Genomic DNA, 25,717 nt, shown 5'->3' with positions numbered 1-25,717 from the left:
TTCCCAGATGTGTTGAAATAAATTTGTCTATGGGGCGTGAAACATAGAAGAGGTCTCTGTTTGGGACAGAGTGGCATAAAACCAACAGGCAATCTGCACAATGAAAATGGCAGGAAGTGGCTAACAGCAAAATATCATAATTGTACCAGGCAACATCGAAAGAAATTTAGTGGCTTTAACAGGTCAGCTAAAGTTGAAGAAACCATTACCATCTTTCATTAATTCAGTGTACTATGCATTCACAGTTATAATTACCTCCGCTTCCCAATGTCTTGAAATGCATTCAAGCTGTTCATAAGTGTTCATTATGCTGCACCACTAGCTTGTGGAATTGCTCATTCACTTGGATCCTTGCATGATTCAGTCCCAAGGTAAAATTCTTCCAAGTAATGTAGCTGCATGATGCATAAATGTGTCAAAATACTCACTGAGGGCTACAAAGTGGCACTTGGGTAGTACTGTATTATGATGATAAATGCAGCCTCTCACTTTTACTCTGCTTGCAGAGGAATACAGCCCATAACAAAAGGAAAAGAACCTGCACAGAAGGAGAACCCGTTGATATTCACCCTGAAAGACGAGGAAGCCTTGCACATCCGGAGGAGAGGAGTCACAGAAGAGGTTGAAGATGAAGAAGTCAGAGGACTGGCTGAAGCTCAAGGTCTGTCGTAACCTCTTGCTTTCTTCTTTTCATCCCTCAAAAACATTCTCTCCTTTTATTATAGATGCATAGAACTGACAACAAAAATCAAAACTGCTACCCCTCTCCTTTTTTCCTTCTCTTTCTTTCCTGAATAACGCACCCAGGAATAAGAAGCATCAAATCTTCCCTCTTTTTGAGCCAGGTTTCTGTAATTGCCACTACATTTTTTTTTTATTTGTTCATGGGATGTGTGCCTCACTGGCTAGGTCAGCATTTATTGCCCATCCCCATGAGCCGCTGCAGACCATGTGGGGTAGGTACACCCACAGTGCTGTTAGGAAGGGAGTTCCAGGATTTTGACCCAGTGACAGTGAAGGAATGGCGATACAGTTCCAAGTCAGGATGGTGTGTAGCTTGGAGAACATGCAGGTGGTGGTGTTCCCATGCATCTGCTGCCCTTGTCCTTCTAGGTGGCAGAGGTTGCGGGTTTGGAAGGTGCTGTCTAAGGAGCCTTGGTGAGTTCTGCAGTGCATCTTGTAGATGGTACACACTGCTGCCACTGTACGTTGTTGGTGAAGGGAGTGAATGTTTGTGGATGGGGTGCCAATCAAGTAGGGTGCTTTGTCCTGGATGGTGTTGAGCTTCTTGAATGTTGTTGGAGCTGTACCCATCTAGGCAAGTGCAGGGTATTCCATCGCACTCCTGGCTTGTGCCTTTTAGATGGTGAACAGACTTTGGGGTATCAGGAGGTAAGTTATTCTGACTCTGCCTCTGACCTACTCTTGTAACCATGGTATTTATATGGCTACCCCAGTTCAGTTTCTGGTCAATGGTAACCCCTAGGATGTTGATAGTGGAGGATTCAGCAATCATGATGCCATTGAATGTAAAGGGGAGGTGTTTAGATTCTCTCTTGTTGGTGATGGTCATTGCTGGCACTTGTGTGGTGCAAATGTTACTTACCACTTATCAGCCCAAGCCTGGATACAGTCCAGGTCTTACTGCATTTCTACATGGACTACTTCAGTATCTGAGGATTCATGAATGGTGCTGAACATTGGCAACCAACAGCGAACATCCCCACTTCTGACCTTATGACTGAACAAGGTCATTGATGAAGCAGCTGAAGATAATTGGGCCTAGAACACTACCCTGAGGAACTCCTGCAGTGATGTCCTGGAGCTGAGATGATTGACCTCCAACAATCACAACCAGTTTCCTTTGCACTAGGTATGACTCTTACCAGTGCACAGTTTTCCCCGATTCCCATTCACGCCAGTTTTACTCTGGCTCCTTGATGCCGTACTCCGTCGAATGCTGCCTTGATGTCAAGGGCTGTCACTTTCACCTCATCTCTGGAGTTCAGCTGTTTTGTCCATGTTTGGATCAAGGCTGGAATGAGGTCAGGAGCTGAGTGGCCCTGGCGGAACCCAAACTGAGTGTCGCAGAGCAGGTTATTGCTAAGCAAGTGCCACTTGATAGCACTGTTGACAACACCTTCCATCACTTTTCTGATGATCGAGAGTAGACTGACAGGGCTGTAATTAGCTGGACTGGATTTGTCCTGCTTTTTTGTGGACAGAACATACCTAGACAATTTTCCACATTGCCAGGCAGATGCCAGTGTTTTAACTATACTGAAACAGCTTGGCTAGGGGTGCGGCAGTTCTGGAGCACAGGTCTTCAGTACTTCTTTCTTTTGGGCCTCCTTATCTCGAGACACAATGGATACGCGCCTGGAGGTGGTCAGTGGTTTGTGAAGCAGCGCCTGGAGTGGCTATAAAGGCCAATTCTAGAGTGACAGGCTTTTCCACAGGTGCTGCAGAGAAATTTGTTAGTCGGGGCTGTTGCACAGTTGGCTCTCCCCTTGCGCCTCTGTCTTTTTTCCTGCCAACTACTAAGTCTCTTCGACTCGCCACATTTTAGCCCCGTCTTTATGGCTGCCCGCCAGCTCTGGCGAACGCTGGCAACTGACTCCCACGACTTGTGATCAATGTCACAGGATTTCATGTCGCGTTTGCAGACGTCTTTATAGCGGAGACATGGACGGCCGGTGGGTCTGATACCAGTGGCGAGCTCGCTGTACAATGTGTCTTTGGGGATCCTGCCATCTTCCATGCAGCTCACATGGCCAAGCCATCTCAAGCGTCGCTGACTCAGTAGTGTGTATAAGCTGGGGATGTTGGCCGCCTCGAGGACTTCTGTGTTGGAGATACGGTCCAGCCACCTAATGCCAAGTATTCTCCGGAGGCAGCGAAGATGGAATGAATTGAGACGTCGCTCTTGGCTGACATACGTTGTCCAGGCCTCGCTGCCATAGAGCAAGGTACTGAGGACACAGGCCTGATACACCCGGACTTTTGTGTTCCGTGTCAGTGCGCCATTTTTCCACACTCTCTTGGCCAGTCTGGACATAGCAGTGCAAGCCTTTCCCATGCACTTGTTGATTTCTGCATCTAGAGACAGGTTACTGGTGATAGTTGAGCCTAGGTAGGTGAACTCTTGAACCACTTCCAGAGCGTGGTCGCCAATATTGATGGATGAAGCATTTCTGACATCCTGCCCCATGATGTTTGTTTTCTTGAGGCTGATGGTTAGGCCAAATTCATTGCAGGCAGCCGCAAACCTGTCGATGAGACTCTGCAGGCACTCTTCAGTGTGAGATGTTAAAGCAGCATAGTCAGCAAAGAGGAGTTCCCTGATGAGGACTTTCCGTACTTTGGACTTCGCTCTTAGACGGGCAAGGTTGAACAACCTGCCCCCTGATCTTGTGTGGAGGAAAATTCCTTCTTCAGAGGACTTGAACGCATGTGAAAGCAGCAGGGAGAAGAAAATCCCAAAAAGTGTGAGTGTGAGAACACAGCCCTGTTTCACGCCACTCAGGATAGGAAAGGGCTCTGAGGAGGAGCCTCCTCTGTCTTCAGTACTATTGCTGGAATATTTTCAGGCCCCACAGCCTTTGCAGTATTCAGTACCTTCAGTCGTTTCTTGATATCACCTGAAGTGAATCGAATCAGTTGAAGACTGGCATCTGTGATGTTGGGGCCTTCAGGAGGAGGCTGAGATGGATCATCCACTCAACACTTCTGGCTGAAGATGGATGGAAATGCTTCAGCCTTATCTTTCGCACTGATGTGCTGGACTCCCACATCATTGAAGATGGGCATATTTGTGGAGCCACCTCCTCCAGTTAATTGTTTAATTGTCCACCACCATTCACGGCTGGATGTTGCAGGACTGCAGAGCTTAGATCTGATCCGCTGGTTGTGGGATCGCTTAGCTCGGTCTACTGTATGCTGCCTCTGCTGTTTGGCACGCAAGTTGTCCTGTATTGTAGCTTCACCGGGTTGGCACCTCATTTTAAGGTATACCTGGTGCTGCTCCTGGCATGTCCTGCTGCACTCTTCATTGAACCAGAGTTGATCCCCGGCTTGACTGTAATGGTAGAGTGGCGGATATGCTGGGCCATGAGGTTACAGATTGTGGTCGAGTACAATTCTGCTGCTGCTGCTGATGGCCCACAGTGCCTCATGGATGCCCAGTTTTGCATTGCTAGATCTGTTCGAAATCTATCCCATTTAACACGGTGGTAGTGCCACACAACACGATGGAGGGTATCCTCAATGTGAAGATGGGACTTTGTCTCCACAAGGACTGTGCGGTGGTCACTCCTATCAATACGGTCATGGACAGATGCATCTGCGACAGGCAGATTAGTAAGGACGCGGTCAAGTATGTTTTTCCCTCACCACCTGCCACAGGCCCAGTCTAGCAGCTAGATTCCCACATGGCTATTTGCCCCTGCAGCTCACCAACCTTACTTTTACACACATGCATTCCAAACCTAACTTAATGATCCCACCTAATCCTGTTTTAGTTCTAACTCTAACTGTCTCTTCCAATGGTCTGTGCACCTTGTTTCTACATGCCAACATGAGGAATGCCCAGCAATAGCATAGTTGCAACTGGTGCAGATAATGGTGCTGTTGCTCAGAACAGCAACAAATCCAGATCCTACTGGCAGCTGTCTCCAATGTCTCAATCACATGGGTCAGAAAGTGTGCAGACTCCCAATGCAGTAATGCAGGTGCCTAATCACAAGACACATAGAAAATAGAAAGAGGTTTAAGTTAGTTTTGGATGTACAAAGTGTGGTTGTAGACACACAGCAAGCTATCATGCCAAGCACCAGAATGGGTTTAAGAGACCATAACTTGCATAATATTATAGGCAGGGTGACCTAAAAATTTCATTAAATGTGTCTTCAAAATGAAGTCAGTAGCCAGGCTGAACTATGGGACACTAAAGGGCTAAAAATGTTGGATACTTCATAACAAGCTTCTCATGGACTCGAGAAACGCTTAGGCTATCAAAGCCAGAGGTCCATGGATAGCTTAGTAGGAGATAAAAGCATGCAACTCCCTAAAATGCAAAGAGACAGAGAGGTAGGGAAATAAATTTTCTGCCTGACATGCCTGGATTGTACAGCTCCTGTAATCTGAGGTAATCAGTGATGATAACCATTGTGGGACCACCTTAAGAGACAGTAAGTGAAGGTCACCGGAGGAAGTGATGTTGCATCACACATGACCAGAGTTTTGGGTGTAGCCCGACAGAGTAAGATGTACTCATGTAGTAACTGTGTATGTATCAGTTATAATTAAAACCCACGTATTCTTTTGATATTACTTGTACTCCTGTGAATCTTACAATAGTTCACATACCAAAGGAACAAGTAATATTACATGATGGCAATGTTTGGGATATATTTTTCTGAAGAGCACCAAATATTACATTGTGGCATTGCTTGATTTTTTTCTGAAGAATTCATCGAGAGAGAAGAAGGATCAGCAGGTTGCTTGCCAGGCTGCAGCTGGCAGAATATCCCACAACAGTGCAGAGCGAGGACTGCAGACAGGATCCGGGAAGTGTTGAAACTCTGAGTACAGCAGGCAAATTTCCAGGAGATCAGAGCTTTCATCTAACCTGGCAGTGGGTCAAAAAATTTGAAAAGACGTAGCTGTAGCCATTATTGCATTTGTTTTCTGGGGTTTTTTTGCTTTGTGGGTGGGGCCTTAGTCAAACGGAGCGTGAAGTGCTCAACAGCGCCACTGGAAGTCCACCACAAGTAAAAGGCTGGCTGTGGCAGCTGCCGGTACTGCACGCTGCAGCTCTGCAGAGAAAGAAATTGTGCGCTCAGTTTAAAACAATGAATGAGCAGTGTAAACAAAAAAAAACAGCTGTAGTCTCTCACTCTTAAAAGAGGCAGGCCTGCAAAAATGAACCGGTCTAAAAAAGGAAATAGAAAGCTTTACCTGCGAGTCAGAAAACCTATAAAGCAGAGAACCTGTAAAAGAATTGTGCCTGGTAAAAAGAAAACCTGTGAAAAAGCTTCTATTTGTGAAAAAGCAGGATCATCAAGAAAATGGTTTTCAAGTATCCAACTATGAATTGGAACACATCGGACATAGCACCTGAATTTAAACTGTTTCGACAGCAGATGGAACTGTGTTTCCTGGATAAAGAAGTGAGCAAACCAGAAAGACAAGCTGTGATATCCAAGATTGCACTGCATAACGACGGCCTGCAATGGATCAACACATTAGAATTGTCAGCTGAGGATCAGAAGGACCCTAGTAAGCTATGGACATTCCTGGAAGATCAACTCAGGGTGAAGGTAAATTTCCAAGTACATGGCTTGAGCTTACGTCCCACCGGCAAAGGCAAGATGAGTCCACTGATCAAGGTACCAAGACAAATAAGAGAGAATCTAACATCTCCCGTTAATGTTCAATGACATTACGATCGCTGAATCCCCCACTGTCCACATGCTGGGGAGTTACCATTGACCAGAAACTGAACTGGACCAGCCACATAAATACTGTAGCTACAAGAGCAGGTCAGAGGCTGGGAATTCTGCAGGGAGTAACTCACCTCCTGACGCCCTAAAGCCTGTCCACCATCTACAAGGCACAAGTTAGGAGAGTGATGGAATACTCTGCACTTGCCTGGATGGGTGCAGCTCCAACAACACTCAGGAAGCTTGATACCATCCAGGACAAAGCAGCCCGCTTGATTGGTACCCCATCCACCACCTTCAACATTCACTCCCTCCACCACCGATGCACAGTGGCAACAGTGTGTACCATCTACAAGATGCACTGCAGCCACGCACCAAGGCTCATTAGACAGCACCTTCCAATGCCGCGACCTCTACCATCTAGAAGGACAAAGGCAGCAGAAGCATGGGAAGACCACAACCTGCAAGTTCCCCTCCAAGCCACACACTATCCTGACTTGGAACTATATCGCTGTTCCTTCACTGTCGCTGGGTCAAAATGCTGGAACTCCCCTCTGATCAGCACTGTGGATGTATCTACACCCCAAGGACTGCAGCGGTTCAAGAAGGAAGCTCACCACCACCTTCTCAAGGGCAATTAGGGATGGGCAATAAATGCTGGCCGAGCCAGTGATGCCATCATCCCATGAGCGAATAAAAAAAAAACAAGCTCAAGACTGCAACTTGACAGATATTGAACTGTCGGAACGGATTATAGAGCTAGTACTCGTGTCTACCACATTAGAGGCCTTTCAAAATGACCTGCTAGAAAAGAAGAAAGGATGCACTACTTAATGATGGAAGGAAATTTGAAGCCATCATGGCTGGGTGCCAACAGTTACAAGCATTGGGGGCAGCAACAATAATTGGTAAGGTAACCAAGGCTCAGACGTCTGCCACGTCTTGTGGCAAATGTGGCCTAACTCACTCAATTCACAGTTGTCCAGCGTACCAGGACCTGTGCAAAGCCTGTGGCATACGAGGGCATTGGGCAAGGCAGTGCAGAAGGCCGAGCTCAGATACTGCACACAGGAATGGTGGCAGATCACACACGGAGAATGTCTGCAAGATAGGATGGCAGACACAACAAAAGGTATGCCAACACACAAAAGCCCAAGCAGGTACATCAGGTCAGCAGAGACACAGATTGTCAGGAGGGCACAGATGAAGACTGCATTTGTATGAACAGTGGCCAATCATTTCACATAGTTAATCTGGATCAACATGTCAATGCTAGCAAGCATTCTGAGGCATTCGCTATGATTATGCTATATGTCTACAGAGAATGGCAAGCATAAGCTAAGAGTGAGAATTGACACTGGAGCAAGTGCAAATATTCTGTCCATCCATATACTGAAGGACTTGTATTTAGAGAAATGGGAGTCCATGCTATGACCCGGCACAGCTAGGCTGACTGTCGACAATGGTTCTCCAATCAAGTGCACTGGAGCAATAACCTTGCAGTGCAACTATGGGAGCTTCGAATGGCTACCACAAATTGTAGACACAACTGGACCAGATGCCACAAAGCTTCCAGTGTGTCAAGATTTACGAATTGTCATAATACATGAAGTCAGTAACACATCAAAGATGATACAAAATATCCAGGTCACGTGTGTCAGGTCAGTCCATGTAAAGGACAACACAAAGGCTGGGAGACTTGACACGAAGAGATGATATGACAAGGAGTCTCTCCTCAGGCTTCAGTTCATTTCAACAAGTACACAGAGGCCAGAGGGTTTGCCAGTGATTCGTGATGTTGCCAGTCATCATTTTTCTAAGTCTTCCAAAACAAGGGCAGATGAAGGCATTGTATGGAAGGCAAGCAGGAACAGATCATTTGAGGTCCACACACCCAATGATGCGATTGTCAGATGGGACCAATGTCAACTCAGAGAGCTGTTTAACAACAGTATTTGTGATAACCTGTCGCATCACGGACACATACAAAGAATAAGTCTGCAGATGAACGTACAAAAGCTCTGAGCACAGAGGAAGAACATGCTAACCAGAGTTCTGAGGCACCAGAGTCTCAGAGGAGTCATGAAGACGAGCTCAGCTCTGGGAAGAGGTTTATGATAAGATCAGGACGAATAAGCAAACTTTCTCTACATTTTAGAGAGTCTTAAACTTGCTTACTTGTAAATTATGTTCTGCTTTTTCATGTATAGTTAATCTGAACCACAGCATCATTGTCTATTGTACATATGTTTTTATCTTTGGAGAAAAGGGGGATGTTCTGGGGCCACCTTAAGAGGTTGTAAGTGAAGATCACCAAAATAAATGATGTTTCATCACACGTGTGATGTGTAAATGTGCTCGTGTAGTAGCTGTGTATATATATGTTTCAGTTAAGTTATAATTAAAACCCACATATTCTTGTGATATTACTTGTCGTCCTGTGAATCTTACAATAGTTCACATACCAAAGGAATAAGTAATATTACAATAGGTCAAAAGAATGGAATGGTTAATTGAATGGAAAGGATTTTCTTTGAAAATTGAAGATATATACAAGAGTTCAGAGCTTCTTGTTTTTTTTCCCTTAGTTCTTGGTTATTTTGTAGTATTTTGTGCATGTGGAACAGTTTCTGTTATTACAAAAGTGCATCTACAACAGTGAGAGAGCGAGAGAGAGAAAGAGGAGTTACAGGTTGTACAGCAACCTGTATTATCCAGATCCAGCAGTTATGTCCAGCAGTATCCAGCACTTCAACATATAAATTTCCCAGAGATCAGGGGAGGTGAGATTTAAGCCAGCTGCTCGACATAAGGTCACCACAAGGTGATTGTACCCAGGAGCAGAAGATCCAAGCAGAACAGAGAACACCTCCACAGATACAGGTTTATCACCTAATGTGCAGCAGCTAACACCATCTTCACAGGGAAGGATGAGGCAACTAGCTGAACCATGCATAAGGACTTAAAGTCATCTAGGTCTTAAGGACAAGGTCATATAAGGTCTGGAAACACGGTCAACAGCTGTGGAGAGAAGCAGAAATACACAAGTGGAAATTCTCTTTCTTATCATCAGGTAGGGCTCCTTAGAAGCACTTCTGTCAACAGTTAGCCCCTGGCAACGCAGGATGCTCAGTTATATGTGTGGACTGATGAGCTAGTAACAACTCAATGAGAATGCTGAGAAAATGTAAAAAATGTTAGTGTAATTTGGGGGTCATTTATATATCAAAAACTATAAAATGGACATGCATCACAAATGTCAGAAGGAAATACTGCAGGAAAATGCGCAGAGAACCTCCATGATGATTTCCAGTCAGACTAGCTCAAGGGATACAGGGATACAGGTCTTTCAGGTGAAACTTCAGTGCTCCAAATAGTGAGGTTATCCAGTTGAGAAGTATAGGCCAGGTTCAAACCCTAGTAAGTGCTAGGTTGAGAACAGAAACATACAATTGGTCATGGCACCTCTGGCTTGGTATGAAAAACTACTTGTTCCGGAAGTGTATGCGTGGGATATCAGGTGAGGACAGGATTGGGCTCAGCTGTAAATTCCCCATGACAGCTGAATAAGTCAGTGATGCTCATTGCCAAATTTGCACAAATAACAACTACTTGGAGTATTGAGTGTGCCTGGAAACTGTGGAATTTTACTCCAACAAAGAGTAATACCTTCGCAGAGGAGAAAAAATTGGTAGCAAAAAAAGTAAGGCAGTTTGTATATTGAATGTTCTTTTGTTATGAGCTGAAAAGCTTTCTGCTTTTCAAAAAAAAAATCGATGAATCTAGGTAAGCTGTTAGTGTACAATGGAATTGTTACCAGCCGTATGTTTTCTCTCCAGTCTTATTTCAAATTTACACAAGGCTCTGTTCTTTGCACTACAAAAGCTGTTGAAAATCTGTTGGAGAGAGATGATAGGGTAGGATGCTGCTTATAAAATTAAGAGATTTGAGGCCTTTTGGATGATTCAGAAATTAAAGTAATAAATAGGGTTATTGATTTTATGGATCAGCTGGCCAGAAGATGTATTCTATTACATAACACTGAAAATATGCAAGTACCCTGGATTTATATTACTGTCACTTTTAGATTTTGAGCATTCTGAGCATTTTAAGTAACCTCAAAAAGCTAAGTAAGATTTCCTTTTTAATATGGTAGCTTCTTCCAGAGGAACATTTATGATAAACTAAATTGTAAGAGCCATTTTCAGCAATGAACAGCAGCTATAATTTCATGGACACTCAGTTATCTATTTAAAAAGGGAATTTTTAATCTGACTTTTGTGACAAGAAAATACTGATTTAAATATATATAGAAATGTTGTGTGTGTGTGTGTGTGTGTGTAGGTATATGTACACGTAGAAGTTTTGCATCATTGCCAAAAGACAACAATGTATAATAAACCTGGTATTAATTATAAAACAGCATTGCAGTGAGCAAAGTAACAGTAACATTTTAAATAAACTGAATGCAAACTAGTGTAGAGTAATATCCTGAAGGGCAGCTACGTTGCTCTGAGTACACTAAAAGTGCACATTGTCAGAAGACCAGCAGCAGCAAAAATAAAGCAAGCAAACCCCTTCTCCAGTGAGGAACTGGTTGACGATCAGTTTTGGAAATTCTTTCTGAAGGAGACAAAAGGCTCAGTAGACACAATGTTATCCACTGTACCATGCAGCATGCTGCTACCTGGGGGATCAATGAACACTGATGTAGATATTTGCTAATAATGCAGAGATTCACTGATATGAGGAATGGATAGCTATGTCCATGGGTGCAAACTGGAGTCTAGAATGTTTGTTGCCTCCATAAGACCATAACAGTTTACAGCACCAAAGGACATCATTTAAACTTTTGTGCCTTTGTTGGCTCTTTGCTTGACCATTCCAAAACTCATAACACTGCCTTAGTCTCTCACATAGCCCTGCAACACACTCTGCTTTCAAGTACTTATCCTGATTTAAATATTGAAATAAGGCCCCGTCTGTCCGAGGAAAGTGCACTAGCCACTCATTTTGAGACCTGCTGAAAAATCAGGTCAGGTGGCCAACAGCAGTACTTGTTTTTTGATTTTTATTTGCCTACCCCACCCTCTCCCGCCCCTGTTTTCCAAAGTTCCTAGAATGCATCGAAGGCAGTTTGATTAATTGTGTAATAGGAGAACATTTGGGAAATAGTGACCATAACCCAATATGATAAAGAATCAATAATGGTGTTGGAGTAAAGATTAGCTATTTACACTGCAACGAAAGGGGACCTAGCCCAGATTCACTGTTTTTTTTTAAAAAGCAAGCTCTCTTTCTAAATATGGCAGATCAAATAGCAACCAATGATACTTAATGATACTGATGAAAGGTCACTGAGCTGAAACGTTAACTCTGCTTCTCTCCACAGATGCTGCCAGATCTGCTGAGTATTTCCAGCACTTTCTGTTTTAATTTTATACTTAAATACAAGGTGAATAAGGTTCGGGCTAAATACATTTTAACTGGAATAAAGAGGATGCATCAAAGGCTGGAGTTCCCTCGATAAATTAGAGCAAAGGTAAGGTTTTAAAAAAGCATGTGATAAATTGAGGGAGGATTAAACAAGTGGTTAGCACTGCAGCCTCACAGCTCCAGCAACCCGGGTTCAATTCTGGGTACTGCTTGTGCGGAGTTTGCAAGTTCTCCCTGTGACTGCGTGGGTTTTCGCCGGGTGCTCCGGTTTCCTCCCACAGCCAAAGACTTGCAGGATGATAGGTAAATTGGCCATTATAAATTGCCCCTAGTATAGGTAGGTGGTAGGGGAATTGAGGGAAGGTGGGGATGTGGTAGGGAATATGGGATTAATGTAGGACTAGTATAAATGGGTGGTTGATGGTCGGCACAGACTCGGTGGGCCGAAGGGCCTGTTTCAGTGCTGTATCTCTAAATAAAACAATTAAAAATATAGAAGGAAAGCATATAAGAAAAAATGCGAAACCAAGGGACAACACAAAATAGAATTTTAGTCAGCATGAAGGGAAACAGCTTTTATAAGAAAAGGCAAAAGCAAAATAACACGTAGAGATGAAGAGAACCATCTTTTAATTGAGAATGAAACAATGACAGAGGTGTTTAACAAACATTTTGCTTTGGTTTTTATATAGGAAGACAGAAAGGGGACTGTAGAAACATTGGAAGTGGATATGGGAGAATCAGTATTGTGGATAAATTTTCAAATGACATTTTAACTAAAAAATTGTTCCAAGGCACTCTGCAGAGGTTTAAGCGAAAAACTATATTACTAAGGCTGACAAAAAGCTTGGCCAAAGTGACGGATTTTACTACAGGTCTTAAAGGAGGTGGAGGGGCTTAGGGAGAGAATTCCAAAGCATGATCACTAGGTGGCTGAAAGCACAGCTAACAATGGAAGGGGGGAATTCACAAGAAAACAGAGACAGAGGAACGTAGAATTTAGGAGGAGGAAGGTGTTATTGAGCTGGAGAAGTTTACGAATTTAGGGAGCGGAGAGATCACAATGGGATTTAAACACAGCAAAGAGAATTTTAAATTGAGATGTTGAGGGACTGGGAGCCAATGCAGGTCAGTGATGACAGCAGCGATGGGTGAACAGAGTTTGCTGCAGAATCAAATTGGAAGAAATAAGAGCAGGAGCAGGCCCCACAAGCCTGCTCCGCCATTCAATAAGATCATGCCTGAGCTGATTGTGTCCTTGGGCTGGATATTGTTCTTCCCCCAGGCGTCGGATTCTGTGGTTGGGGGGGGTTGCTGAAAATGGCTCCGGATGAGGCCAGCCATGGACCTCAATGCTGTGAGGGCCCCGCCTGATCCTACCGGCGGCAGCTAGACTCCGTGGCAGCTCCCCCGCCGCTGGGTGACTGGACCACAATTTAAATATTCAAATGAATAAAATTAATAAATCTAAATACACATACCTGTAATCTTGAAGGCCCCCCGCGATCTTTGGCGTCGCAGCTGGCACTCCCGCGCCTTCAGATCCCCATCCGGGGAAACAAGGCGCCACACTGGTGGGGAGGGAGGAGGAGGTAAGTTTATCAGTGCCTGGGGTGGGGGGAGGGGGTGGCGTGGAAACAGGGTCAAATACACATAATGGGTGTAGGGGATGGTGGGAAGGGTTGAACCTTAAACTTTGTGCAGATTGGGGGTGATGGGGGGAAATCAGATATAAAAGGTAAGTGTTTGGGGGGTGGGGGGGAGGAAGAGCAAATAGTTATTGTAATTGTTATTGGGAGGGTGGGAAAGGGACATTAGAGATTTATTTATTGAATTTTAGGGGGTAGGGTTTTAAAAATTTAAATTGGGCGGCAGGACTGGCTGCCCTTTAAAAATGGTGCTAGCGACTGCGCACAGGGAGCTGACGCCATTGCTGGGGAGCCAGCCTACTCCCTCCATAAGATTGAGGGGGGTTGTGGGGGGGGGGGGGGGCTGCCCCGACTATTTAAATGAGAGATCAGCGGCGGGCTCTTAAAATCCAGTCCCTTAACTCCATTTCCTGCCAGCCCCCCCTAACCCTCGACTCCCTTGTAGATCAATAATCTGTCCAGCTCAGCCTTGAATATATTCAAAGAGCCAGCCTCCACTGCTCTCTGGGGAAGAGAATTCCAAAGATTAACGACTGAGAGAAGAAATTCCTCCTCATCTCCACCTTAAAAGGTAGACCACTTATTTTGAAACTGTGCCCACTAGTTCTAGATTCCCCCATGAGGGGAACATCCTCTAAGCATCCACCCGGTCAATCCCCTTGAGAATCTTATACGTTTCAATAAGATCACCTCTCATTCTTCTAAACTCCAATCAGTATAGGTCCAACCTACTCAACCTTTCCTCATAAGATAACCCCTTCATTCCAGGAATCAGCCTAGTGAACTTTCTCTGAACTGCCTCCAATGCAAGTACATCCCTCCTTAAGCAAGGAGATTAAAACTGTACACAGTACTCTAGGTGTGGTCTCACCAACACCCTGTAGCAGGACTTCCCTACTTTTATACTGCATTCCCCTTGCAATAAAGGCCAACATTCCATTTGCCTTCCTAATTACTTGCTGTATCTGCATGCTAACTTTTTGTGATTCATGTACAAGGACATCCAGATCCCTCTGTACCACAGCATTCTGCAGTATCTCTCCATTTAAATAATATTCTGCTTTTCTATTCTTCCTGCTGAAGTGGCGAAGCTCACATTTTCCCACATTATACTTCATCTGCCAAATTTTCACTTAACCTATCTATATCTCTTTGCAGACACTTTGTGTCCTCACAACTTGCTTTCCGAACTATCTTTGTATCATCAGCAGGTTTGTATCATACACTCAGTCCCTTCATCCAAGTCATTAATACGCATCATAAATAGTTGAGGCCCCTGTGGCACTCCATTAGTTACAGTTTGCCTACCTGAAAATGCCCCATTGATCTCAACACGGTTTCCTGTTAGTTAGCCAATCCTCTATCCATGCTAATATATTACCCCCAACACCATGAGCTCTTATCTTGTGTAGTAATCTTTTATGTGGCAATTTATCGAATGCCTTTTGGAAACCCAAATATACACGTCTACTAGTTCCGCTTTATCTACCCTGCTTGTTACAACCTCAAATTTGTTCCCAGCCCAGTGTCGGGTTCCATGGCAGGGGGTGGGGGGGGGAAGGGGGGCGGAAAATCGGAGTGGCAGCAGCTGCCACGGAACCCAACGATGGGATTCTTGGGCCCAATCTTTCCGGGAGCGGTGAAGCTCCGTGGCTGCCCCTCCACCCCTCTGCAATGGGACCCAACTTAGCATATTAAATAACATATTTGCATGAATTAAAAAGCTAAACGCAGTGATCTTACCTTCAGTTCCTGATCATCAGCATGACGAGCGGCATTCATGCGTCTTCACTTTCCCGTCCAGGGAAAGCTGGTGCCACTGAGATGGGGAAGGGGTAAACTCTGTACTCTGATGGGTATTGGGGGGTGGGAAGAGGTAAACTCTGCACTCTGATGGGTATTGGGGGGGTGGGAAGGGGTGAACTCTGTACTCTGATGGGTATTGGGGGGGGTGGGAAGGGGTGAACTCTGTACTCTCCCCACCAACCCATATCTTGAATAGAGGTATTACAATTGCAGTTTTTGCAATCCTCTGGGACCTTTCCAGAATCTAGGGAATTTTGGAAGATTACAACCAATGCATCCACTATCTCTGCAGCCACTTATTTAGAGACCCAAGGATGCAGACCATCAGGTCCAGGGGACTTGTCAGCCTTTAGTCTTATTAGTTTTCCTTGTACGTTTTCTTTAGTGATGCTGATTGCATTAAGTTCCTCCCGCCCGTTTGCCTCTTGATTTTCTCTGATTCTTGGATGCTTTTTGTGTCTTCTACTGTGAAGACAGATACAATATTTTTGTTCAAAGTCTCTGCCCTTTCCTTATGTCCCATAATTAATTCCCCAGTCTCATTCTCTGAGGAACCAACAGTTACTTTAGCTACTCTCTTCCTTTATTTATTTTTAAAATTTGTCCATGGGATGTGGGCATCGCTGGCCAGGCCAGCATTTATTGCCCATCCCTAATTGCCCTTGAGAAGGTGGTGGTGAGCTGCCTTCTTGAACCGCTGCAGTCCATGTGGGGTAGGTACATCCACAGAGCTGTTAGGAAGGGAGTTCCAGGATTTTGACCCAGCAACAGTGAAGGAATGGCGATATAGTTCCAAGTCAGGATGGTGTGTGACTTGGAGGGGAACTTGCAGGTGGTGGTGTTCCCATGCATTTGCTGCCCTTGTCCTTCTAGTTGGTAGAGGTTGCGGGTTTGGAAGGTGCTGTCGAAGGAGCCTTGGTGCATTGCTGCAGTGCATCTTGTAGATGGTACACACTGCTGCCACTGTGCATCGGTGGTGGAGGGAGTGAATGTTTGTAGATGGGGTGCGGGAACGGGGAGTGGGGTAGGGCTGCTTTGTCCTGGATGGTGTCGAGCTTCTTGAGTGTTGTTGGAGCTGCACCCATCCAGACAAGTGTAGAGTATTCCATTACATTCCGGACTTGTGCCTTGTAAACGGTGGACTGGCTTTGGAGAGTCAGGAGGCGAGTTACTCGCCGCAGGATGCCGAGCCTCTGACCTGCTCTTGTAGCCACGGTATTTATATGGCTACTCCAGTTCACTTTCTGGTCAATGGTAGTCCCAGGATGTTGATAGTGGGGGATTCAGCGATGGTAATACCGTTGAATGTCAAGGGGAGATGGTTAGATTCTCTCTTGTTGGAGATGGTCATTGCCTCGCACTTGTGTGGTGCGAATGTTACTTGCCACTTGTCAGCCCAAGCCTGGATATTGTCCAAGGCTTGCTGTATTTCTACACGGACTGCTTCAGCATCTGAGGAGTCACGAGTGGTACGGAACATTATGCAATCATCAGCAAACATCCCCACTTCTGACCTGATGATTGACGGAAGGTCATTGATGAAGCAACTGAAGATGGTTGGTCTTAGGACACTACCCTGAGGAAGTCCTGCAGTGATGTCCTGGAGCTCAGATGATTGACCAACAACCACAACCATCTTCCTTTGCGCTAGGTATGACTCCAGCCAGCGGAGGGTTTTCCCCCGATTCCCATTGACCTCAGTTTTGCTAGGGCACCTTGATGCCATACTCGGTCAAATGCTGCCTTGATGTCAAGGGCAGTCACTCTCACCTCACCTCTGGAGTTCAGCTCTTTTGTCCACGTTTGAACCAAGGCTGAAATGAGGTCAGGAGCTGAGTGGCCCTGTCGGAACCCAAACTGAGCATCACTGAGCAGGTTATTGCTACGCAAGTGCTGCTTGATGACACTGTTGATGACACCTTCCATCACTTCACTGATTTTTGAGAGTCGGCTGATGGGGCGGTAGTTGGCCGGGTTGGACTTGTCCTGCTTTTTGTGTACAGGACATACCTGGGCAATTTTCCACATTGCAAGATGGATGCCAGTGTTGTAGCTGTACTGGAACAACTTGCCTAGGGGTGCGGCAAGTTCTGGAGCACAGGTCTTCAGTACTATTGCTGGAATATTGTCAGGGCCCATAGCCTTTGCAGTATCCAGTGCCTTCAGTCGTTTCTTGATATCACGCGGAGTGAATCGAATTGGCTGAAGTCTGGCATCTGTGATGCTGGGGACTTCAGGAGGAGGCCGAGATGGATCATCAATTCGGCACTTCTTTATTTGATTTTTATTTAGAGATACAGCACTGAAACAGGCCCTCCGGGTCTGTGCCGACCAACAACCAGCCATTTATATTAATCCTACATTAATCCCATATTCCCTACCATTCTCCTACCACCGACGTACACTAGGGGTAATTTACAATGGCCAATTTACCTATCAACCTGCAAGTCTTTGGCTGTGGGAGGAAACCGGAGCACCTGACGGAAACCCACGCGGTCACAAGGAGAGCTTGCAAACTCCGCACAGGCAGTAACCAACTGAACCCGGGTCACTGGAGCTGTGAGGCTGCGGTGCTAACCACTGCGCCACCATTGTTGCAAATGCTTCAGCCTTATCTTTTGCACTGACGTGCTGGGCTCCCCCATCAATGAGGATGGGGATATTTGTGCAGCCACCTCCTCCAGTTAGTTGTTTAATTGTCCACCACCATTCATGGCTGGATGTGGCAGGACTGCAGAGCTTAGATCTGATCCGTTGGTTATGAGATCGCTTAGCTCTGTCTATCGCATGCTGCGTTCGCAGTTTGGCATGCAGATAGTCCTGTGTTGTAGCTTCACCAGGTTGACACCTCATTTTGAGATATGCCTGGTGCTGAACCTGGCATGCCCTCCTGCACTCTTCATTGAACCAGAGTTGGTCTCCTGGCTGGATGGTAATGGTCGAGTGGGAGATATGCTGGGCCATGAGGTTACAGGTTGTGGTCGAGTACAATTCTGCTGCTGCTGATGGCCCTCAGCGCCTCATGGATGCCCAGTTTTGCATTGCTAGATCTGTTCGAAATCTATCCCATTGAGCACGGTGGTAGTGCCACACAACACAAAGGAGGGTATCCTCAATGTGAAGGCGGGACTTCGTCTCCACAACGACTGTGCAGTGTTCAGTCCTACCAATACTGTCATGGACAGATGCATCTCCGGCAGGCAGATTGGTGAGGACGAGGTCAAGTATGTTTTTCCCTCTTGTTGGTTCCCTCACCACCTGCCGCATACCCAGTCTAGCAGATATGTCCTTTAGGACCCGGCCAGCTCGGTTAGTAGTGGTGCTACCGAGGCACTCTTGGTGATGAACATTGAAGTCACCCACCCAGAGTACATTTTCTTGCCACCCTCAGTGCTTCCTCCAAGTGCTGTTCAACATGGAGGAGTACTGAGTCATCAGCTGAGGGAGGGCAGTAGGTGGTAATCAGCAGGAGGTTTCCTTGTCCATGTTTGACCTGATGCCATGAGACTTCATGGGGTCCAGAGTCGATGTTGAGGACTTCCAGGGCAACTACCTCCCTACTATATACCACTGTGCCGCCACCTCTGCTGGGTCTGTCCTGCCGGTGGGACAGGACATACCCGGGGATGGTGATGGCAGTGTCTGGGACATTGTCTGTAAGGTATGATTCCGTGAGTATGGCTATGTCAGGCTGTTGCTTGACTAATCTGTGGGACAGCTCTCCCAACTTTGGCACAAGCCCCCAGATGTTAGTAAGAAGGACTTTGCAGGGTCAACAGGGCTGGGTTTGCCGTTGTTGTTTCCGGTGCCTAGGTCGATGCCGGGTTGTCCATCCGGTTTCATTCCTTTTTATTGACTTCCTAGCGGTTAGATACAACTGAATGCCTTGCTAGGCCATTTCAGAGGGCATGTAAGAGTCAACTACATTGCTGTGGGTCTGGAGTCACATGTAGGCCAGACCGGTTAAGGGCAGCAGATTTCTTTCCCTAAAGGACATTAGTGAACCAGATGGGTTTTTACAACAATCGATAATGGTTTCATGGCCATCATTAGACTAGCTTTTTAATCCCAGATGTATTAATTGAATTCAAATTCCACCTTCTGCTGTGGTGGGATTTGAACCCATGTCCCCAGAGCAATACCCTGGGTCTCTGGGTTACTAGTCCAGTGACAATACCACTATGCCACCGCCTCCCCTAATATATTTGTAGAAGCTTTTACTGTCTGTTTTTAATATGTCTTGCTAGGATACCCTCATACTCTAATTTCTCCCTTCTTTTTGTAGTCATCCTCTGTTGGTTTCTAAAAGTTTCCCAATCTTCTGGCCTACCACTAATCTTTCCAGCATTCTCCACCTTTTCTTTCAATTTTACACCATCCTTAACTTCCTTAGCTAGCCATGGATGGTGCACCCTTCTCATAGAGTCTTTATTTCTCAATAAAATTTATCTTTGTTGAGAGTTATGAAATATCTCCTTAAATGTCTTCCACTGCTTCTCTACCGTCTTACCTTTTAACTTATTTTCCCAGTCCACTTTTGCCAACTCTGTCTTCATACCCTTGTAATTGGCTTTATTTAAGACATTAGTTTCAGACCCAAACTTCTCACCTTCAAACTGAATGCGAAATTCTATCATGTTATGATCACTCTTGCCTCAATGATCCTTTACTATGAGGTCATTTATTAATCCTGTCCCATTACACATTACCAAGTCTAAAACAGCCTGCTACCAGGTTAGTTCCAGAACATACTGTTACAAGAAACTGTCTCTGATGCACTCTATGAACTCATCCTCCAGGCTACCATTGCCAATTTGAATCGTCCAATCAATAAGATGATTAAAATTGGGGATGATTATTGCAGTACCTTTCCTACAAGCCCCCATTATTTCTTGATTTATGTTCTGTCCTACAGTGTAGCTACTGTTAGGGGGCCTATAGACTACTCCCACTAGTGACTTTTTTCCTTTGCTATTTCTTATCTCCACCCAAACTGATTCTACATCTTGATCTTGAGGCAAGATCATTTCTTAGGACTGTACTCATCTCTTCCTTTATTAAGAGAGCTACACTACCTCCTTTTCCTTTCCACCTATCCTTCCAAAATGTCAAATACCCTTGAATATTTACTTCCCAGCCTTGGTCACCTTGCAACCATGTCGCTGTAATTCCTATCATATCACCTGTTTATTTCTATTTGTGCTATCAATTCATCCATCTTGTTATGAATGCTGCATGCATTCAGATAAAGGGCCTTTAATTCTGTCTTTTTTACCATTTTTCTCTACTCTGACTTTATTTGCTGGTGCACTCTTATGTTTGTACGCTCTGTTCTTTCCTGTCACACTCTGGTTAACATTACCTATATCGCTACCCTGCACTATTGCCTTGTCCTTTATGAACTTTCTAAATTTCCCCTCACCTGAACCCTCCCTCTCACTTTTTAGTTTAAAACACACGCTACAATCCGAGTCACATGATTTGCCAGGACACACGTCCCTGCGCAGTTTGGGTGAAGGCCATCCCAATGGTACAGCTCCCTCTTTCCCCAGTACTGGTGCCAGTACCCCATGAGTCAAAAGCCATTTCTCCCACACCAATTTTTGAGCCACACATTCAACACTCTGATCTTATTGACTCTATGCCAATTTGCTCATGGCTCAGGTACAGAAAGATTACTTTTATTACTTATGTTTTATTGTATCACAGCAAGTGTCAGAGCTATCGGTTGGGTAATTAATCGAATACTATTCCTTTTATTATGCGATTTATCAGGTTGTGTGCTTGCCACTACAGGATTGACACTCATCAGATATATATATTATTATATATATATATCTGATAAATAATTCCAACTCCTTATACTTACATTTTGATTTGTATGCATTCCATATAGGTTTTTGTTGTAATTCTGGCTCCTGCTAATCATAAACCTAAAACTAGGATGAAAAGTAGAATTTGATATTGAATGCATAGAAACCAGGCAATTTCTGAACCATATCTTGGCTGGCAAATTGGACTGCATTTTTTCATGGTTTTGATTCTTTGTATTGTACATAAACATTTCATTATGGGGCATTATTAAATTTATTCTGTTTTACAAATATCAGCATTTTTCTCTCGATATCTTTCAGTTTACTTTTCCTTATTAGATTTCTTGCACCGTCCATCGTGCCGCTGCCTGACCTTGTGTCATTTCCATACTCGTCTACATACCAAAATTTTCTTCCACACTTGGAGATGCACCTTAATTCCTTAGAAGGAACCTTACCTGGCTCCCAAGTGAATAATCATCTTTGAAAGATGTACCTCTCATGTCCAAAATGACAACTGCTAATGTGAAGATATATCATTCTTACTTTACCTGACTGTACATATATCTCAGCATGAAGTCCATAAGGAATGATTTTCCTTTTCTGAAGGCACCAGCGACAGATAAGGCTACCACCTCCCGATCTCTAACTTCTTCTGAGAGAAGGATTTTGTTCAGAGCCACTTCATCCAGTTCAAAAGTATGGTCATCATTAACAACAAGAATCTGAACTGGTCTAGCCTGCTGCACCACTTCATCTTCTGATGTCCAACTGAAGCTTCCTTCTGAAAATCCTCCTATAATCAAAGTTTAGAAAAGTTAATGGAACAGTTCACTGTTTAATATGCATGTAAAGTATGAGTGCTGTCCTGCCAAACAATCACTATTAAGATTGGAAAAGTGCTTATGTCAAGTGATCACTTCAAACCATTCACATACCTCTTATGGGACCAGCTGTTTTTCATCCCAAATGTTCATCTTACATAAATATTATTTATGATTACTCAAAGGAGTCAGTTTAGCATTTAAATTATCTGATAAGTTAATTGGTGTTTCTCTGTATTTGTGAAAACTTACATTGCAGATAGAATCATGGTAATTGTGGACAAATCTTTGCAGCACCTAAGATTTCTATATAAAAATATGTAGGTAATCTGTAATTACAGTGCCAAGGAACAAAGTCCTTTTATACATTTTTCAATGAAAATGTGTTATGTTTGTTTAGAAACACCTTCAGATGGACACAGTGGCCAGAATTTAAAGAGGTGGCAGTGGCCCCATCAACCAGCTGCAAAGTCAGGGGTGAGCCTGCCTCTACCGGCCCTGGAAGCCACAATTGTATTTTACAGTCCCCCGGCAGCTAATTGCTCAAGGTTGTGGCTTCCGCTCCTCAGAGGGCAGGCAGCTCTTTTGTCCCAACTGCGCCACTGGGAGCAGTGGCCCCTTCTGGGACTGCAGCAGCCCCCAGGGCAGCAGCCATCGAGGAGGCCCTGACTGCAGGTAGGTAGGGTTGGGGCTCGCCGGAAACAATCAGCCAGGCCCCAGCAAGGTGTGGGGGGTGTGGAGAGGTTTGATTGCGAGGGCAGGGGTATTCAGCGGGGTCAGTCCACACTGCTTGAGCAGGCCCTCCATGGGGCACAGGAGGCCACCAAGTCTTCCTGGGTGACTTCCCCAGGTGATGAATTGCCCATCCACTGCTGGCAAAATACTAATGGGGCAGGAAGAGGCCCTCAAGTGGCCACTAATTGGCCATTAAGGGCCTCAATTGGCCTTAGGGCAGGTGGGCTGTACACCACCTCCTCACTGCTGGTAAATACCAGTGGAGATGGGTAGGGAACGGACACAGTACCGCCCGCTTCCCACACGATTTTATACCCTGCCCCCAACACCTCCCAGCCCACTCCAGAGGGGCATAAAATTCTGGCCAGTCAGTTTACTGACACTTCTGACAAAACAGCTGTAAAATGTGTGTCTAAAAATCCAATATGGTGAGCAGCATGTGTATGCTCATTCTGTGCCAGATGTGTACTGCCTTCCATATTGGTTAGGGTTCCTCAGTAGGTGTCCAGGGCATGCACCTGTAACTGGCACTAGATCCACTGCATACACAAATCAGGGGCCTAATACCGATTTCAGGTCCCTTTGCAAAATTGGACTGCAAATGGCCGCATCATGCCCCTCCTGGGCCCACATTAAATCTAAGGGCCGTTATGGGCCACTACTTGCCCTCTCCCTATTGCCCTCTTTCACAGGGTGTTGAAGACCTTGGCCAGCTTCTAACTGCTGATTTTTCTGTCCCTTCCGCGACCAATGCGCTGCCTCTGGAGCCGTGAATGGTGCCTGGAACTCCACATGATTTGGTCTTCCGAATCCCCACATGTCACGCTATAGGAATTTCATGCACTATCCTTAATCATTCCCGGCAATACTTTAGCTGTACCACTATTTTAATGAACTACCAACCATGCTTTGTCTGCAGGTCTGTGAGGAGGTCTCCACTCCCTCATCAGAATCCCATTTTTAATATAATAGCACCTTCCTTTCTGGGATGAGGAGGAGATCCCGGGTGTTCCCAGCTGTCTCTTCTTGTCCCTGGTTACTTGCCTTCCTTTCACCCTCCCACCTTCTATCCTTCTCGGGTTTGTGGGAGTGACAAAGGCTTTGGGCTTATACACAAGCTCATAATCATCAGCAATTTCCGCTGCCTGTCTAGCCGTTGAAACCTTCTGGTTCTCTACATGCATTCTTACACTTCTTTATTCTAGTCCCACTTCTCCACAAGTCACAACATATATTTTTAATTTTCCCACTTAGCAATATGGTCAATCATATGCTCTATTTTTCCCAGAATAAAACACACTAACCAGGTTTCTTTAATGAACAACAAAATGATCAGTTTATTATAAAACAAGTATTAACCCGTAATGAAGTAAAGCATAAACACACAGATTAAGATTTGAAAGTTCCCTTTTTACCTTAGCCCCTCACACTTACACACATATACAGCAGTTAACCAGAAAAACAAAAGGGATTTTTGATCAGAGCTCTATTACAGACAAAAAAAAACACTTGGGCAGAATACTTGCTCAATTTTGAAGAAAACAGCATATCAGCTATGTTGTGTTCCAAAACTGGCATACAGTCTAGCTTCCGAGTACACGCAGATGGGTCACTGAGATCTTTTAGAACAGTTCTTTTCAGGTGGCATGGAGAATTAATTTAGCAGGCTTTTCTTCAAAGACAGGACATGAGATGAATTGACACAGTGGACTTCTCAGAGTCTTTTAGAGGGGTTCTGGAAAGCTGACCTGGGTTGTGGTCTTCTCTCCTTCCTTGCAAATTTTCTCCTTCTTCTGCAGGCTTTTTTTTTTAAAGAGATGGAACAGGCTGGGCTGAGCTGGGGTTCTGTCCTATCAAGGGGCGCGCAACTGACACTTCTCTGCTCACATCTTCCCCCAGTTACCAGGGTTTCTGTTCTTTTTTTTGTCACGTGACAACCAGTAAACATTGTTGCCAAACTAGTTCTTTCAGTGTCTTCTTGATGACCCTCTTGAAAAAAAAACTGGTGCAACATTTCTTCAGTTTGACTATGAATTCCTCAAAAAATATTAACAACAAACAAAAGCACTTTCATAACAAAACCACGAAACTATGTAAAACAACGATTAAGTCCGAAAGAGAAACATATTTGCAATTTTGCCCCTTTATATCTACTATTAGGCCTCTGTTAATGTCTTATCTGAAAAAACAGCACCTGGTAAAAACAAAAGGGCGGCACAGTGGCGCAGTGGTTAGCACCGCAGCCTCACAGCTCCAAGCGACCCGAGTTCAATTCCGGGTACTGCCTGTGTGGAGTTTGCAAGTTCTCCCTGTGTCTGCGTGGGTTTTCTCCGGGTGCTCCGGTTTCCTCCCACAAGCCAAAAGACTTGCAGGTTGATAGGTAAATTGGCCATTATAAATTGTCACTAGTGTGGGTAGGTGGTAGGGAAATATAGGGACAGTTGGGGATGTTTGGTAGGAATATGGGATTGGTGTAGGATTAGTATAAATGGGTGGTTGATGTTCGGCACAGACTCGGTGGGCCGAAGGGCCTGTTTCAGTGCTGTATATCTAATCTAATCTAATCTAAGTACTCAAGAATCTATAGCCTTCTATCACTGAGATGAGAAAGCTACCACTGAGCCAAACTAACACTAACTCCCAAATATCAAGAGCAAAATACCGCAGATGCTGGAAATCTGAAACAAACGCAGAAAATATTGGAAACACAGCATCTGTGCAGAGAATAGAGAAGCTAATGCTTCAAGTATGAACCCTTTCTTAAAACTGGAAAAGACCACATCCAAAATATTAACTTGTCTGTTTGTTCTGACTGTCATTTTCTGTTCTATTTCTAGTTCCCTATGTTGAACTAGCACAAATACTGAGTCAATACAATTACTTTTCATTTTACTGCTCCAAACCCATGGCTTAGCAGAGAACTGTTACATTATGAAACTCCTGATGTAACACATGCACTTAAAAAGTAATATTAAATTTTCTGGTTGATCTGTCTTTAGAAAAAAATACCT

At 44.7% G+C, this 25,717-nt stretch overlaps 1 protein-coding gene across 2 annotated transcripts in view; it reads right to left on the bottom strand.

Moving 5' to 3' along the window:
- atl1 (atlastin GTPase 1) overlaps positions 1-25,717 on the bottom strand; it is an 82,253-nt gene that overhangs the window by 49,687 nt on the left and 6,849 nt on the right. For both annotated transcript variants that reach the window (XR_010975690.1, XM_068039087.1), the window contains exon 2: positions 21,699-21,943. Coding sequence is in view for 1 of the 2 variants with exons in the window: in XM_068039087.1 (XP_067895188.1) it covers positions 21,699-21,943 (245 nt within the window). In the remaining variant the exon portion in view is untranslated. The remainder of the gene's footprint in view (positions 1-21,698; positions 21,944-25,717) is intronic.

The sequence above is a fragment of the Heterodontus francisci genome, chromosome 9 (assembly GCF_036365525.1).
Source record: "Heterodontus francisci isolate sHetFra1 chromosome 9, sHetFra1.hap1, whole genome shotgun sequence".
Taxonomy (NCBI): domain Eukaryota; kingdom Metazoa; phylum Chordata; class Chondrichthyes; order Heterodontiformes; family Heterodontidae; genus Heterodontus; species Heterodontus francisci.
Note: the sequence above shows the minus strand (reverse complement) of the source record. Positions and strands in the feature narration are given on the sequence as shown.